Genomic DNA, 15,421 nt, shown 5'->3' on the forward strand with positions numbered 1-15,421 from the left:
CACCCCCGCCCAACCACACACACACACACACACACACACACACACACACACACACGCACTCACACTGACACTCTTTTCTCTGTTTCTGTTGATGACAGTCACTATGGTAATGCATCATCCAACCTAACGGCAAAGCTCCTATAACCTAAATTTACCCATAACTCCCTTCTCTGCGTCGGTCCCAAGAGATGTTTACGCTTTTCTCTACTCACAAACAAACTCACGTTGTTTTAATAAAAGATGTCAGCCGATAATAATTATAACCTCAGTCTGATTTCCTGCTGCACACAGTGCGACTTGTTTTCCAAGCTAGACGCTTCGCGCCCCGGGGCGCAGTGCCCCAGGCTTCAGAGGCAGCTACGATGTCTAACAGCGGGATGAGTACAACACTGCCCCCCCTTCAAAAGTTATTCCCCACTGTCTGTCATCATACATCTTTGCCACTCATCAATACGAGCGCTGTGGCGTTCAACATAATGAGCCCGAAGCTCCGTCTGGAGCCAAGCCGTGTTTTTCACTATACGCTGTTCGTTCTTTGCTGCGGGTCGTTTCCCAGAAATTGTGTTTGCAAATCTTGTGAGGCTGCAAGCTGAAAATATTGAGCTTGACCGAGTGAGAGCCTGCACGAAGAGGGGGCTGCTTAGAGACTGCTGCTGGCTCTGATTGGTTATTTTGTTCATTAGGAGCAGTAGGAGGAGCCAGAGGAACCTGATTATCTGTGTTTTGCTGTTTTAACCTGTCAGCTGTCACATGCAGTAGTTTTTCCTGGTGTGAGCCAAATGTGAACTCGTGAGGACATCACGGCCAACTTAGAGAAAAAGTCCAGTGTTTGATCGCAGCCTGAGAAAAAACTTGCAGACAAACACTATTAAACTATTAAATATCTTCGCTGATATTCAGCTGACGCAACAGAATAAATAAACATGTGCATGCTGTACCCACATGTTCAATAGTTCACTTTCTCCTCCTACAGTCTGGGATTTGAACCAGCAACCTTCTGACCTCCCTTGCCCTTCCCCCTCCTCACCCTCCCTCTCTGTATTTGACAGATGTCTGAAGCCAAATTGCAGCAGTTCAGGCCAACAGTGAAGCAGTGTGACGGAGCTGACGGTGTCGAATGTCCTGTCAAAACTGCTCACTCCACTCTTTCATCACAGCTCAGTCACTCTTTTCCCTCTGCAGAAGAAGAGGAAGAGGGAGGGGAGGAGGGAGAGGGAGAGGAGACGTGATAATGATGATGTTCCTGAACTTTATGAGTGTTAAAAGCAAACTTGTCTCTGACAAACTGTATCTTTTACATTTTATTTGTACTTTTTTTTTCATCCCTAAGTTGTTGCTGATCTCATCTCTCCCGTCTAGACGAGCTCGGAGGTAATCGTGTTTACACGGCGTCATTTATTTAGCGGGTAATGACGCTGCAAGCTCGCCGCCGTGCTATTAAACCTCTTTATCTTCCATCCTATTATACATGTGATCTGATTTTTCTCTGCGCGGCTGCACATTTACATATCCATTCGCTCACACTCCGCTGACTAATAAGTTTCGGCTTAATTAAACTCGTTTGCATGTGGTGAAATCTCATCATGCGGCATAATGAAATGAGCCCAGTGTGATCGCAGGTTGTCAAGGTGTATGTGGAACAACGGGTATATTTAGGCAAGCCGCCCCTGGGTGAAGACATACAGCAGCAGTGTGTAACAGAGCCGGAGCCTGGTATGGAGCATTGTGGCTGAAATACTGTACAGCTTCCAGTAATGTCTGTGATTTACCTGGTTTAAAGACAACACCTCTCGTCACAAAACGTCTTCCCCACATGCCCCTAGTTATGTTAACATGCTGCCGTTTTGACATGTTGATCTCTTGGCTGAATAAGGGCTCTAGTCAGGAACACTGAGGTCATGAATTCAAGCTCCCCAACATTTGTTACATTTTCAGTTTATTAATGTTTTTGTTTTTTTTTACATCTTATAATTCATTTCAGAATCAGCTTTATTGCCAGGTATGTGAACACAAAGGAGGAATTTGACTCTGGACAATGCTCAAGATGTGCTTACTTATACAATAATACAATAATATCAAACACAGGCTACAGTATAGAGAACACATATAGGCTATACCCACTATGAAAAAAACAGACTGATTGAGACAATAGTGCAATGAACAGAGTGCAAAGGATGCAGGAGAAAAATTATTATTACCATTATTGTTATTATAATGTCAATTATTAACTGTCAATAATATTTTTAAATAATATATATGCTTATACATCACCTACATTATTGTCTTAATGGTGTTTCGAAGCCTTCTCTACATGCCAGGAGTATAATCAGGATGTTCTCATTCCCTGGGCCTCACATACCTACAGCTATGTCACGTCCTTCGCCATCTGGTATCAACACACATGGCAGCCTTTAGCATCACTAAAAGTAGACCTAACATATTTAACAGAAAAGTCCAAGGAGGTTGAAGGTATGGACAGGCACCCAGAAACCAGACTTTCACCCAGGAGACTGGATTCATTCACTCATTTTAACCCAAACCATGACCTTTGCCTAATCCTATTCAAACTGCGACATTTAACAACATCAACCACTAGTTTAATTTTGAAAGTGTAAGCAGAAGTTACATATATATTATTACAACCCGTTCTCACTCCCAACTCGTCACATATGGACACATGGTCAAGACCCATAGGCGTCAGTTTGTAACACACTAGGATCCCTTTAGCATCATAGTTCAAAGCAGTGGGGGAAGCCCTGTAGTGTCAGTTTTGGACTGTAAAGGTAGGTACGAGTTGTCTCTCCACATACAAACACCTGTTTCCTGAGCCTCACAGTTCTGTTAGTGTGACCGGCTGCTGCTTATTGATCCCAAACAGAGAGAGAAATCTGGAACAGATATGAAATGGAGTGTGTGTTCTTGTACATCCATTTTTGTGAGGACCAATTAGTTTCAGACTTCAAGAGAAGAAAATTTTCAGGATACTTTGGAGAGTGAGGACACTTCGAGTGAGTCGCTGCAGTTACTGGACCAAACAAATCTAAAGTTAGTTCACTTTATACAAAACTTTTCTGTAGCTCGGTTACACAGAAACATTCACGGAACAGCAACCAAGAAACAGCTTGCAGGAGTGTGTAGAAAGTCCTGTTCGGCCCGTCCACACAAAAAAGGCTTGTTGCAGAATTCAAGTTGGGTTAGTAGAGAACACTCATATTGCCTATAAAGCATTAAGGTTTATCGTGTGATGTCTTTTAAATGCATATATAGAATAACTTTCCTGTGGTTAGAAAAGCTCTGTCCTCTCCTGATTGTTCATCAGCTTAATATCACACCTGTTCAGGTTGTTCTTCGTATTAAGTCTCTTCAGAAGACCAGCCAGCTCACCGTCTCCCGCTCTAAAGCTCCAATCAGCCACGACTAATGAAAACACAGGTGTGAAAGGAATTTACCTTCTCAGACACGTTCCATCAGTCATTCATAAACTCAACATGCTGCTGTGATGTTTTATCCGCCAGCTGAAGAAACAGCATGACGACTCCCTGATGAAGATTCTGGCACTCAAATTTTTTTATTAATGAACACGTCCCCGTTTCTGGTCCACACAGTGAGGCTGTGACGGCTTTTTTCCCCAACCCGGACTGAGTTCCTCCTCCCGAATGTTTCCCGATGGTGCAGCGTGACCGATTGATTGGAGGCTGCAGCCAACATGCCGCCTGTGTGCAGGACTGCAGAGACGCTCAGCGGGGGCAAACTGAGGCCTGGAGCAGCAGCTCGCAGCTACACGAGCTGCGGAGGGCCGAGTCTAATTTTCAAAAGCAAAAACTGTCAAGTTGATTCTTATAACTTCAGGGACAAAGTTCTGCCCAGCGCGTCTGATAGAGAACAACCTTTTTATGAAATGGAACTGCTTCCTGTTAGTAAGAGGGCCGCACATGATCAGCAGAATAAACCCAGTACTGAATCATGGGACAAATCTTCTTTGCATCTGTTTCTGTATCTTGTTTTTACTCCAAGACATTCAAGAATTGCACAAACTAAAAGGTTCAAGATAATTTTTGGGATTTACTGTTTACATGTTGACTTTTATTGGGATTTCTCTTTAAAACACTATTTTTGTCCATACAACCACGTTCCAATTAACATAACATTGAAATATTGATACAAAGAGTGAATATTCATCAACATTCCTGTCACCAAAAGCACTCCCATGCTTTACAGGCCTGTAGCTCCCACAGTGATGGGGCAGTCCTTTCATTTGATACCCTGGATGTCTGTGTAGCTCCTACAGGTCGGCCACCAAATGGCGAAAAAGACCATGTTTCAAAGCGGCACTTCTCCTGCTCTGCAGAAAAAGGCGAGAGACAGCAGGCACAGCTCCCAGGTCTTGTGCAATAATCAAGAGTAAATAATATCAAGGGTTAATAATGTTTAAATATGTTGAGTTTTGGTGTGTAACAATGGTCATGGGTTGAATGCTGTCAGAAAAGTCTCTGGGTGATTAGAAAAATGGCCTCCGTCCTTTTAAATGTAACATAAAAGCTGCACGGAGGAGAAAAAAGTTGAACCAGATGGTAGACAGATGAGTGCTGCATCAAACCTTCTTGATGTGTCCAGTTCAGAAACGTGAAAAGTTTGAGTGAAGAAAATTGGCAGATTTTATCCAGAACCTCTGTTGGTTTTAATCAAAAGAAGACAAATAAAAAAATGAATGAAACCATGAACTGATTAAATGCTGACATCTTTAAGAATAAAATGTACTTTACTTTTGTGTCTACATCTAAGATACTTCGACATAAAGTAAAAAAAAAAAAAACTAGACGTGTACAAGCAGAAGCGGAGTGGAGTTTTCTGCTCAGACATTAAAGTGATTTCATCAATTCTACATGTCGTTTTCCTATCACGTCATTTCTTCCTCTTTCTCTCCTCCTCCAGTCTGTGATCAAAGCTATGAAGTGCTTGAAAACAAAACACGTGCAGACCATTTCTCTATTTAGACTGAAGTTTTCAAAAATCTAGATACTTTTTTTGAAAACTTCAGAGGGATTTCCTGAATGATCCACACACAGGCCTGATGTGATCTCTAACAGAGAGGCTTTCTCTGAAGAATGAAGATCTTTCTTCTCTAAATCCTCGAAGCCCCGAGAGAGAAAAAACATATTGATCTCAGAAAATTGTTCTTTTATTGAAAAGATCCTCGTTGATAAATGACGCTGCTGCAGGCTGCCATCATTACTGCAGACAGGAAACGTTAAATGTCCTGCAGACTTTTAAAGCAAGGCATTAACAGCAGCAGGTTCTGAGGTTCTATTCCCACTGCGAGCATGAGGGGAATCAATCACAGCAGGTATAACAGAAATAATGCTCATATCCCAACCGGTTCTCATCCCAGCTCGTAACATACGGAGGCTTAGTTAAAACAACTTAGTGTTTATTTTTAATGCCCTCGGTGCCTTTTAGTGTAGGACTCCGTGGGTTAAGTTGGCAAGAATAAATATGCAACGTCTGGTTACACCTTTAAAGTAAAATTAGTGGTTAATGTTGTGAAACGCTTTGGTTGGGTTTAGGCGACAAAACTACTTGGTTAGGTTTAGGAAAAGATCTTGGTTTGAGTCCAAATAACTACGCTTGGCTTAAAGGTCCAGTGTGAAATATTTCTATTAGGATCTATTGACAGAAATGCAATATAAGCTCCGTGACTATATTTTCAGTGGTTTATAAAGACCTTACATAATGAACTGTTTTTGACATTTGTTCTCAAGAAAGTTCTTTCAATAAAATCCTGTAAAACACTGGTGGAAACCTCCAGAGTTGCTTGTCTCAGAAACTGGACACATAAAACTAAAACTATATGCAAAGCTACGTAGATGTCACTAGGTGTGAAAATATGTTTTTTGTAATTTGGGTGAAGTGAATGTTTAAGGGAATCTAAACTTTAAAGGATCATTGATTGAAATATGTTGGATTTTTCAAATAAAAACAAATTTATTGTGGCGGCTTTTGTTAGTGATGTATTAATGTCCACAGTATGTTGCAGTCTAAACAATGTAGGTCAAAGGTTAACAGACTGGTGGGAACAATAGAGTGAACCAATCAGAGCGTTTGACTGATGACAGGTGCCACAGAGATTATTGATGCGACACTGTCTCATTGTTTCCACTGTGTGATTAATCTTTATTTTTATTTCTAATTATTGTGTTGGGGTCTGTAAATCTTGCTCAACAGACAGAACTACGAGTACAATTCATTATAGTAAAAGTTGTACACCTCATGTGCTCATTTGCAGCTGGAAATGGAGTTTCCCTTCACTTAAACCCAAGGGCATCCCTTTGTGTTGAAAAGTGGTGGGGACATAAGGGCTCAGTTTAGGGGTGTGACGATACACTTGGCTCACAAGATGTGATGATGCACAATATTGGGGTTACAAAAGATGATGAGATAATAGCAATAACAGCATTTTGAAAACAATATTCAAAGCTGAGACATTTGAGTCTGGGGATCCATCACCCAGAAAATTTGACACATTAAACACTTCATTTCCTGCATTCTGGAGACATATAGAAATATAATGCAATAATCAGTAACTTGCTTTTTGGCTCAAGTTACTTTTTTTTGGCACTGCACATTTGTTTTTTCTACAATTTCATTTGATTATTATCTTTGTACCTCTTTGTCATTTTCAGATAAAAATTCTAAATAGTTGAGGGAAGACGAGATGCAGCAGGAATAGATCATTTTATTATCAGAAAAAAAAAATTTCAACTAAATATGAAGTAGAAAGACTGTTATCCAGATTTTAACAATATTTTTCTTGTACATTTTGCTCTGTAACTGAAAAAGCATCTGTCCTCTCCAGTGGGCACCAAAGGGTGTATTGTTAGGATTCGTGTGTGGTGAAGCAGGTTGGAGGACCCAAACACAGGACGCAAGGCAGAGAAGGTACGGTTCAAAAGGTGATTTATTTAACAAACAAAAAGCGAGCACACTTACATAGTGAGTGGCTGAGTCCAGAAAAAGCCAAATGAGAAACGAAACAAAAATCCAACACAGGTAATCCAGAACACAAAGAGCAGAAAATAACAAGATGAAACACTGGACAAGACTGGGAGACTGAAGCCACAACTGACAGGGAGGTAACACCAACAATGACCAGACAAAGACTGAAGAGAAACACCAAACATATATACACCAGGGACTAACGAGCAGGGCGGGAGTAACACAGGTGACAGACATGAGGCTAAGGAGACACAGGCAGGCAGAGAGAGAGAGCAGGGGAAAACAGAGAGACTGACATGCAAAGGGGTAACAGACACAACACAGGTTACTGAACACTAAACACAGGCCATATCACAAGATGTAACAGATTAGAAATAAACAAACTAACTCAGACACGACCAGACTAAACTAAAATAATGCAGACAAGGAACCTGAAGTAAATACCAAAACATGAACCAAGGCACAGGACTGGGAACTAAGACAAAGAACTAAAACACAGGACCAAGAGCTAAGGTAAAAGACAAGACATAAACTACTAAGGACGAGGAACGAGAGAAACAGGCAAATAGAAGGACACATGAAACAATGGCAAAAAAACTACAACTCATAACATGTATTCTGCTTGGATTAGCCTTATTTTGTATGTTTTATTAAAAAAAATAAGAATTTGCACTTGAATAGCTTTATCTGCATTTATACCGGTTGCTCTTAGTAAATGTTTTTTAAACCTATATTCTTCACTTTTTATAGTGTTGATGCATGATGTCCACTGCAATAGACACATTTCAAAATAAAATATATATATAAAAGTATAGGCAGCATAATTTTTACTTGTTTAAAAGTTTTTAAAAAACAATACATTAAAGCTGCAAGCAGCGTTGGGCAGGCCCTCACACGTGTAGCACGCTGAGGTGCGAGGCGGCTGCGTTGTAGATTCTGGAGCTCTGCCTGCGTGAGTGAATTTGCAACGGGCTTTGCACGCTGCACAAAGGTGTTATTAATCACTTCCTGTGTCCGCTTTGTGGCACTACATAGCACTTGGCGCTACGACTATAACTGAATAATGGCGTGTAGATGTGTTCGGGGCGTGACTGTTATCAGGCACGCAAAGTTTGGTGGAGATGTGAGCATGTACACTGAAGTTACAACAACTTCCTGTTTTATGGCGAATCATTGATTTTGGACGCCACGGGCACGCCGTTACATAAAAACTCACCGTTTGTACAACTTTTAATCGTCAATGGTTTTAGACTGCACAGTCAACATGTACAGTCAAGTTACAACAACGTCCTGTGTCATGGCGAAGCATGGAAATTTGCGGCAACACCAGGCTGTTAACTGCAAACTCACAAGTTTGACAACATGGCCTCATCGAGGTGTTATGGGTTTTCTGGGACAGTTTTGAAGTTGATGTGTGCAACCTGCAAGGAGTAGTGTTACAGGGTAAAATGAATCATTTCTTGTTGCCAGCAGGTGGCGCTATGACTTTGAGTGAGTATTGGCATGTAGGCCTTGCTGTGTTCAGGGTCATACATGTAAAGTTTAGTATAGATGTGAGCATGTAGACTGAAGTTATAACAACTTCCTGTTTCATGGCGAATCATCGATTTTTGACAGCATGCCATGGGCAAACTGGTCGACTGGTAATAACCGTTTGTACAACTTTTAATCTTAAATGGGTTTGACTGCACAGCGAAAATTTCAAGTCGATTGGACTAAATCCCTAAGAGGAGTTTGTTAAAGTACAAAGTGTGTAAATCGCCAAAAATGAGCAAAATTGCCCAAATGGCCCACTTCCTATTGGGTTTAGGCAATGGCTTCAGGCGGCTTTTTTGATACACGTACCACAGAAATTTCGTTCACACAGGTGAAACTTAGTCCCGGGGCTGCTCTGTAGGGGGCGCGACAGAGCCATTTTGCCACGACCATGCGCGAAACCCATAAAATACGAAATTTTTCCATGAAAGGGTTAACAGTTACTGGAACACACTAAGCCACTTTTTTCTTCCTTCATTTCATACAAAGCTGCATTAACACCACCCTAAACACACATCTTTATTTATTTCTACCAAAAGTTTTGTTACAAATTACGTTTTCCTGTTGCATTAGAAGAAATAAATGTGACATGACTTATAGAATATTTAGTAGCCACTGAAAGATCTAAGCCTGCAGGTTTGGTGGTCTGCACCTCTACCTGCTGTGTTGTGTAAACTACCTGACAGATGATCAGATGATGATGTGAAATGGTTTAGTTACCTACAAACCCTTTCTGCTTGTCACCTCCAAACCTCCTTCCCTCCCTCTCTCTCCATCCCCTGACTCAGCATGTCAGTGGGCGGGTGCTACAGCCTGTCAGTCAGACCTGTTCCTGCTACGTGATTGGTCTCTCTCCCCCTGGCTGGGCGGTACCGGCGGGGCCACATGGAGTCTGCTGGGTGTCTCTGTGCCCGTCAGTCTGAGACATCCTCCGGTGGAGACGCTCCTCACACTGGAGCAACTTGGCGCATCATCAACATCATCAGTACGAGAAAAAAAAACTGACCTGAGAGAAATATAGTATGAATATTATGTTTTGCTATCACTTCTACTGATGTTGCTTCATTTTTACCAGGAGCAACGGAGAAGACTGCTATTCTTTTACTTGTGCGTAAAAGTATTTTGATTGATTAATAATTAACTGGAGAGTAACATCGGCTTCGTGCTGTTACTGATATTTTCCCTTTCAGCACTCACTGGACTTTCAGCTCTTCCCTTCACTCACCAAAACGGATTTAGCAGTTAATTAGAGACGCACGCAAATCACCGTGGTGTCCTGCGTCAGGAACTTTGCTCTGTCTCGCGAAGAAAATATTTATTTTAAAATCCAGTGAAAGTGGATCGCTGAGAGACCCGGTCCGCTCTTGTGGACACTTTGCTGTCTTCTCCAACTGCAACGGGTTTGATGGAAACATGACCAAAGCTGTAACCGGAGCGGTTCTTCTGCACAGCCTCCTCTACCACCTGCTCCCGCTGCTGCTGCTGCTGCTGCTGCTTCATGCCTCACCGGTGTGTCTGTCCGCGCAGCTCGGGCATCCAGCGCGCTACTTCGGACAAATAGCTGAGAACTCCCCGGCTGGGACACCGGTGGACGGGGTGGTACTGCAGCTCGGAGCCAGCGGCTGCCCCGGCGCGGACCTGAATGCCAGTCTGATGGGGAATTACGCGTCGGATTTTAGGCTCGTTCGCTACCGCGGGCACCGGGATCACCGGGGGCATCTAGGTTTGGTCTCCGCCAAAGCTCTGGACCGGGAGTTTATAGCCATGTACCAGTTGACGGTGGAGCTGCCGCAGTGTTTGAGAAGACCTGCCGCCGTCCAGGTCGAAGTGTCGGACAAGAACGACAACATCCCCCAGTTCACCAGCGGGAACCAGACGGTCGAAGTGCACGAACTGACTCCGCTCGGTACCGACCTGGTCCGCTTTGACGCGAAGGACGGCGACGCGGAGAGGAACGGACGGGTCACTTTTTACGCCTCACCGGAGTCTCACCTGCTCCACGTGGTTCCACAAACCGGGCAGGTGATGCTGGTCGGGTCCCTCCTTGGTGTCAGCCAGGTGACTCTGCGCATTTACGTAAATGACGGCGGAGATGTGTCGCTGACAGGTGAGCCGGTTTTCCTGCGCATCAACGTCCGCCGTTCCAGCAGAGCGCGGCGGAGGCCCCGGGCTCTGTCCGAAGAGCTGACCTATACCGTGACCGTCCCGGACCACGTCAGAGTCGGGGACCTAGTGTTTACGGTGCCGGACCAGAGGTTCGAGCAGCGGAGGTTCGAGGTGATCTCCGATGCCGACTCGCCGGTCCAGATCGAGCGGGACTCGGGGCGCCTGTACCTGGCGCGCAGCCTGGGAGAGCCCGCCGAGGTGGTGGTGAAGATCCAGAACCTCCGAGGTAAGAAGCTTTATTTTCTTTTCGTGCGTAAAAGCGCAAAGGAGACGGTGTTTACCTGCAGAGGTGGGATGATGGCCGGAGACTCTGGTGACGCTGCTGCATCAACCAGGTTTTACAAGTTGTTGGATAATTGATGAAGCTGGAAAATACCTCTCAGTTTGGTAATCTTTAACTAGCCTGTTTAAAGCAACGTTAGATAAAGTTTAATCAGTGCAGTAGACTCGTGTTTCTGTATTTGGAAGTGATTTTTTTTGATCTGCGATTTTTAAACATATCCAAGATGCATCAAGTCATCTGTATCCTATCAGAAGACAGGAGGTGTTAGCAACTCTTAGAATGAACCCATCATCTTCTGTCATCTTAAATGTCCCTGTCTGCTTTAAAACTAGACAGCCAGCAGAATGTTTTACATCCTGGTTTGGTATCATTGATGGACTTTAAGGTTTAAATGGGAAGAAAGACAGATTGTGCAGCTAAACCAGAAGGAAATGTGTTGAAAAGTTTAACTGCTTGGGTTATATCCTCTGGCTCTGATATTTTTTACATAATTTGGCCAGGGCCTTCACCAAGAATTTGTAAGTGGTGGGGTCAAAGGTCAGTAGTAGCTAATGTAAAGTATGACTTGTAGTGAACAGACTACAACATGCAGAAACAGTGGGAAGCCCTTTAGGGCAGGTATTGCTTGTCTACAGAGTCTGTCCAACAGCAGCAGTTTATTGCAGAAGTTTAATTTAAGGACTGAGTGCCTTTAGTCATTGGGGTGTGTGCATGGGTCTGTGTTGGCTTGTTTCCAGCAGAGTTTGAATCGACCTCAACTGTCTCCGCTACTTTCCACTCTTTCATTCATTCCATGCAACACTCCTCACATCATTGCCAAGTGTGTGTGTGTGTGTTTGTATGTGAGAGAGAGAGAAAGAGAGAGAGAGAGACAGAGTGCCTGTGTTGCCACCAGGTTGTTAAAGGACAAACAGAACTGATAGTTTAGTGTGTGAGGTGAGCAGAGTAAACACACCTCAACTCTCTTCACACACAGATTTGACTTTCTATATACCCTTAAAACACACACACACACACTCCACACACACAATAAAATGGAGTGTTTGCTTTGCTGCTGTGATGCTGCAGTTTCCTGTTTGGATTAATAAAGTCCACTCAACAAGTCCTCATGCTTAAACCACAAAATAGATTGTTTGTCAGTGCCTGCCAAAACAATCACAACAATCCAGCCACAGTTTTTGTGTTCAAAAACAATCAAAATCTTCAGTATTTGCCCGTATTTAGTAGGGGTGGGGGGAAAAATCGATACAGCATAGTATCGTGAAATTTGCCATGGCAATACTGTATCGATACACAGACACCAAGTATTGATATTGCAGATGGGAGAACTTTTTGGTACTAGAATAATAAAATCTATTGCTGCTTTAGTCCACTAGAAAACCTAACAGGACCATCTAGGGGACTGAAAAAGTGATATGAACTAACAGAGAAATGTATCTTTTTAGATAAACAGATGTTGACAAAGCTTGACTTTAGGAAAGCTCTGCCTGGCAGGCTGAATTCAGGGCAAATCACCCTCTTTCACTCCTTATCCTAACTCTCTGCAACACATCACCACATTCTGATTCCAGGTGAATTCTCAACTTTGGTCACTGTAACCCCACCAAAAAGATTTGTTTTTAGAAAAGCTTCTTAAATTTCTTACATCACATTTGTTTGCAGTAATCACAGTAAAATGACAAGAGATCATGGGGCTGATTATTTAAAGGATTAGTTCAAACAAACTACAAAAAGACAAATAAATATTTTCTTACTTTCCCTTTATGGAACCCCGTAGGCTTTACAAGCTGATGTCGCTATCCATCAATCAATCAAAATTTATTTATAGAAAATGTATTTATAGTTCCACAGCTTAGGGGCTGCTACAGCAAAAGCTCGGTCCCCTTTGAGCTTGCGCTTTGTTTTGGGCACACTTAGGAGCGGTTGATCGGCTGACCTGAGAGAATGGGTGGGCCTATAGGGGTGTAGCAGCTCAGAGATGTAGGGTGGGGCAAGACCATTTAGACATTTAAAAGCAAATAAAAGAATCTTAAAAAGGATCCTATAATGTACAGGCATCCTAGAAGAAAAGTGTTTATCAATATAACGAGATATCAGTTCTTAAAAATCAAGGATAGTGCTTGCCTCATTAATATCTTGAAGAGTTGGAATTCCTTTATGCATCCAAGTTGTGTTAGTAAAATGGTTTTCTCCCTGATAGAAGGGGATTAATCGTCCATATTGGAGAAACTTTTATTTTGATTATCTAGGCTAACAGGAACGGTAATTCTTGATCGTGTTTTATTGCTGTGGGCACCACAAACTAAATTCTATTCATTATCCCACTATATCACAAAAGAGAGACCACCAGACCACCATGTGTTTTAGTTGAAATTTAGGTGTACCAACCCTTTCACACTTGACTAAACTCACCCAAACACAGCTTTTAAAATACTCATCTGTCAGTGGGAACCTACCCACCCTAAAAAGTTTGGTACTGACTGAACCGGACGGGCCGCCTGGAGATTCAGGTCAACAAACTCTTAGAAAGATTTACAATCAGTATTGAACCAGGCTGCTATGAAACTGTTTTAAACTGTGAATCAGTGTCACTGCAGCTCAGAGTTGTTTGACAGGATGAAACGACATCCAGATGCCGTAGTGCTCGACCTCCCTGCACCCCCTTACCCCACCCCCACCCCCACACCCAAAGTAAATGTTTGACCAAGAGCCTAAACTCCTTCACATCTGGACGGCGGCAGTGGTGGCTTGGTGTTCTGGTCAGATCTGGCTAATCAGTCAATCCAAACTGTATCTCTGCTGTTTATTTGGAGAAATTAGTTGTGTTTGCTCACCTGGAGCCCTCCCAGGTCTGAAACACATGGACCGAAACAGGCCCAGAGCCTCCAACAGGAAGCTTTGTTTGTGTTAAAACAGACTGCAGAGCTCTGTTTTGTGGCTGTGGAGTGTGGGTGTGTGATTTTGGTCGACACGGCGGTGATCGTGCTGTAAACTGGCCGGCTGATTGAGGCGACCTGTCTTTCGTCGGCGGTGGTTGTGATTTTGATCTGTGGCAACGAGGTCTGAGCAGCAGCGGTTTCAGAGATTCTCTCTGTAGTTTAAACCGTCCGAGCAGAGTCGCTCCACTAAATCTGAGACTCAACATCAGTTCACGTCTGAACCTGCTGAGTCGCCGTGTCTCTGTCAGATCTTCCTCCACTCACTTTGATTGAGTCTCATCCCCAGAACATTCACTTCTCTCTTATTAATATTCAGAATGTTTCCCTCTGTGAAAACTAGTGCAGGAACTTGCTGCATGATGGTCGCTGTGAAGAAAAGTGAAATAAATAGTTAAAGCTGATTTGAGTCAGATTTTATTTATATATAATATAATTAAAACCTTTTTACCTGCATGTCTCTTCTATTATTAACTATTAAACATTAAACTATGAACCATTAAACCTGGGGTGACAATGGCGCAATGGATAAGACACATGCCTTTGGTGTGGGACACCCGGGTTCAATCCACCACTGTGTCCCTGAGCAAGACACTTAACCCCTAGTTGCTCCAGAGGTGTGTGACCTCTGACATGTATAGCAATTGTAAGTTGCTTTGGATAAAAGTGTCAGATAAATGTAAACACATGCAAAATAAAAATACTTGAATCACTAAAGAAACTAATGTAAAGACACAGCCTCCCCTGGACCACACTTATACTTCACAATCATTTAATAAAATAAATGCTGTTGAAAGAATTTTAGAAAAGGCGTTTACTTTACATACAGTACATTTACATACTGTAAAACTTAAATTTCCCAAATTTCCTGGCCTGGTGTGGGAACACAAATTCTGACAAATAAACTCTATTAAACGCTTGGTCTGGTTTTTATAGAAGTTCTTTTGATGTATAAAACCTCTTAAACCCGGCAGGGTCGCCTGCTTTAGCTGCTTCTAAGCCGCTTAGATCATTAATACAAATATTAATGTTTAAACGTATAATCAATATGTCAATATGGACATGCTGAACATCGTTAGATTGGTTAGATTCTCCAAAATTCAATCGTTCAATTTACAGAAACAATGAGCCCCAAAGTCTAATTCTTATAGATTTACTTGTGTAACCGGTGTAGGTACAAGAGATGGGGGGGAAAAGTGCTGACTCCTGTTAGTCTGTAAGGGTCCACCGATCAAAAGAATCAAAACAGCTTTTCATAAAAATGAATCCGTGTTGTGAATCCTGTCATGTGAAGTCCATCACTCTCTGTCTGCTAACTTCTCTCACCCTGCACCGTGTTGTTCTCGTTACATTGCTGCCTTCAAAATAAAAGTGCTTAAGCCGTCTGTCGGAGCTAGATCAAATGAATGACGTATATTTGATATTATTTGATCATTTTTATACTGTTTGAAATGAATAAACTGTTTCATAGTAGCCTATTTCAGTTTTGTGCAAGAGGAATTAAATG

The 15,421-nt window shown here is 42.5% G+C and overlaps 1 protein-coding gene across 1 annotated transcript in view; it reads left to right on the plus strand.

Moving 5' to 3' along the window:
• Positions 1-9,473: 9,473 nt before the first annotated feature.
• si:dkey-22o22.2 (neural-cadherin) overlaps positions 9,474-15,421 on the plus strand; it is a 201,663-nt gene continuing 195,715 nt past the window's right edge. The window contains exon 1 of the mRNA XM_046043950.1: positions 9,474-10,921. Within this exon, the coding sequence (XP_045899906.1) occupies positions 9,943-10,921 (979 nt within the window). The 5' untranslated portion in view covers positions 9,474-9,942. The remainder of the gene's footprint in view (positions 10,922-15,421) is intronic.

The sequence above is a fragment of the Micropterus dolomieu genome, linkage group LG03, assembly GCF_021292245.1.
Source record: "Micropterus dolomieu isolate WLL.071019.BEF.003 ecotype Adirondacks linkage group LG03, ASM2129224v1, whole genome shotgun sequence".
NCBI classification, from domain to species: domain Eukaryota; kingdom Metazoa; phylum Chordata; class Actinopteri; order Centrarchiformes; family Centrarchidae; genus Micropterus; species Micropterus dolomieu.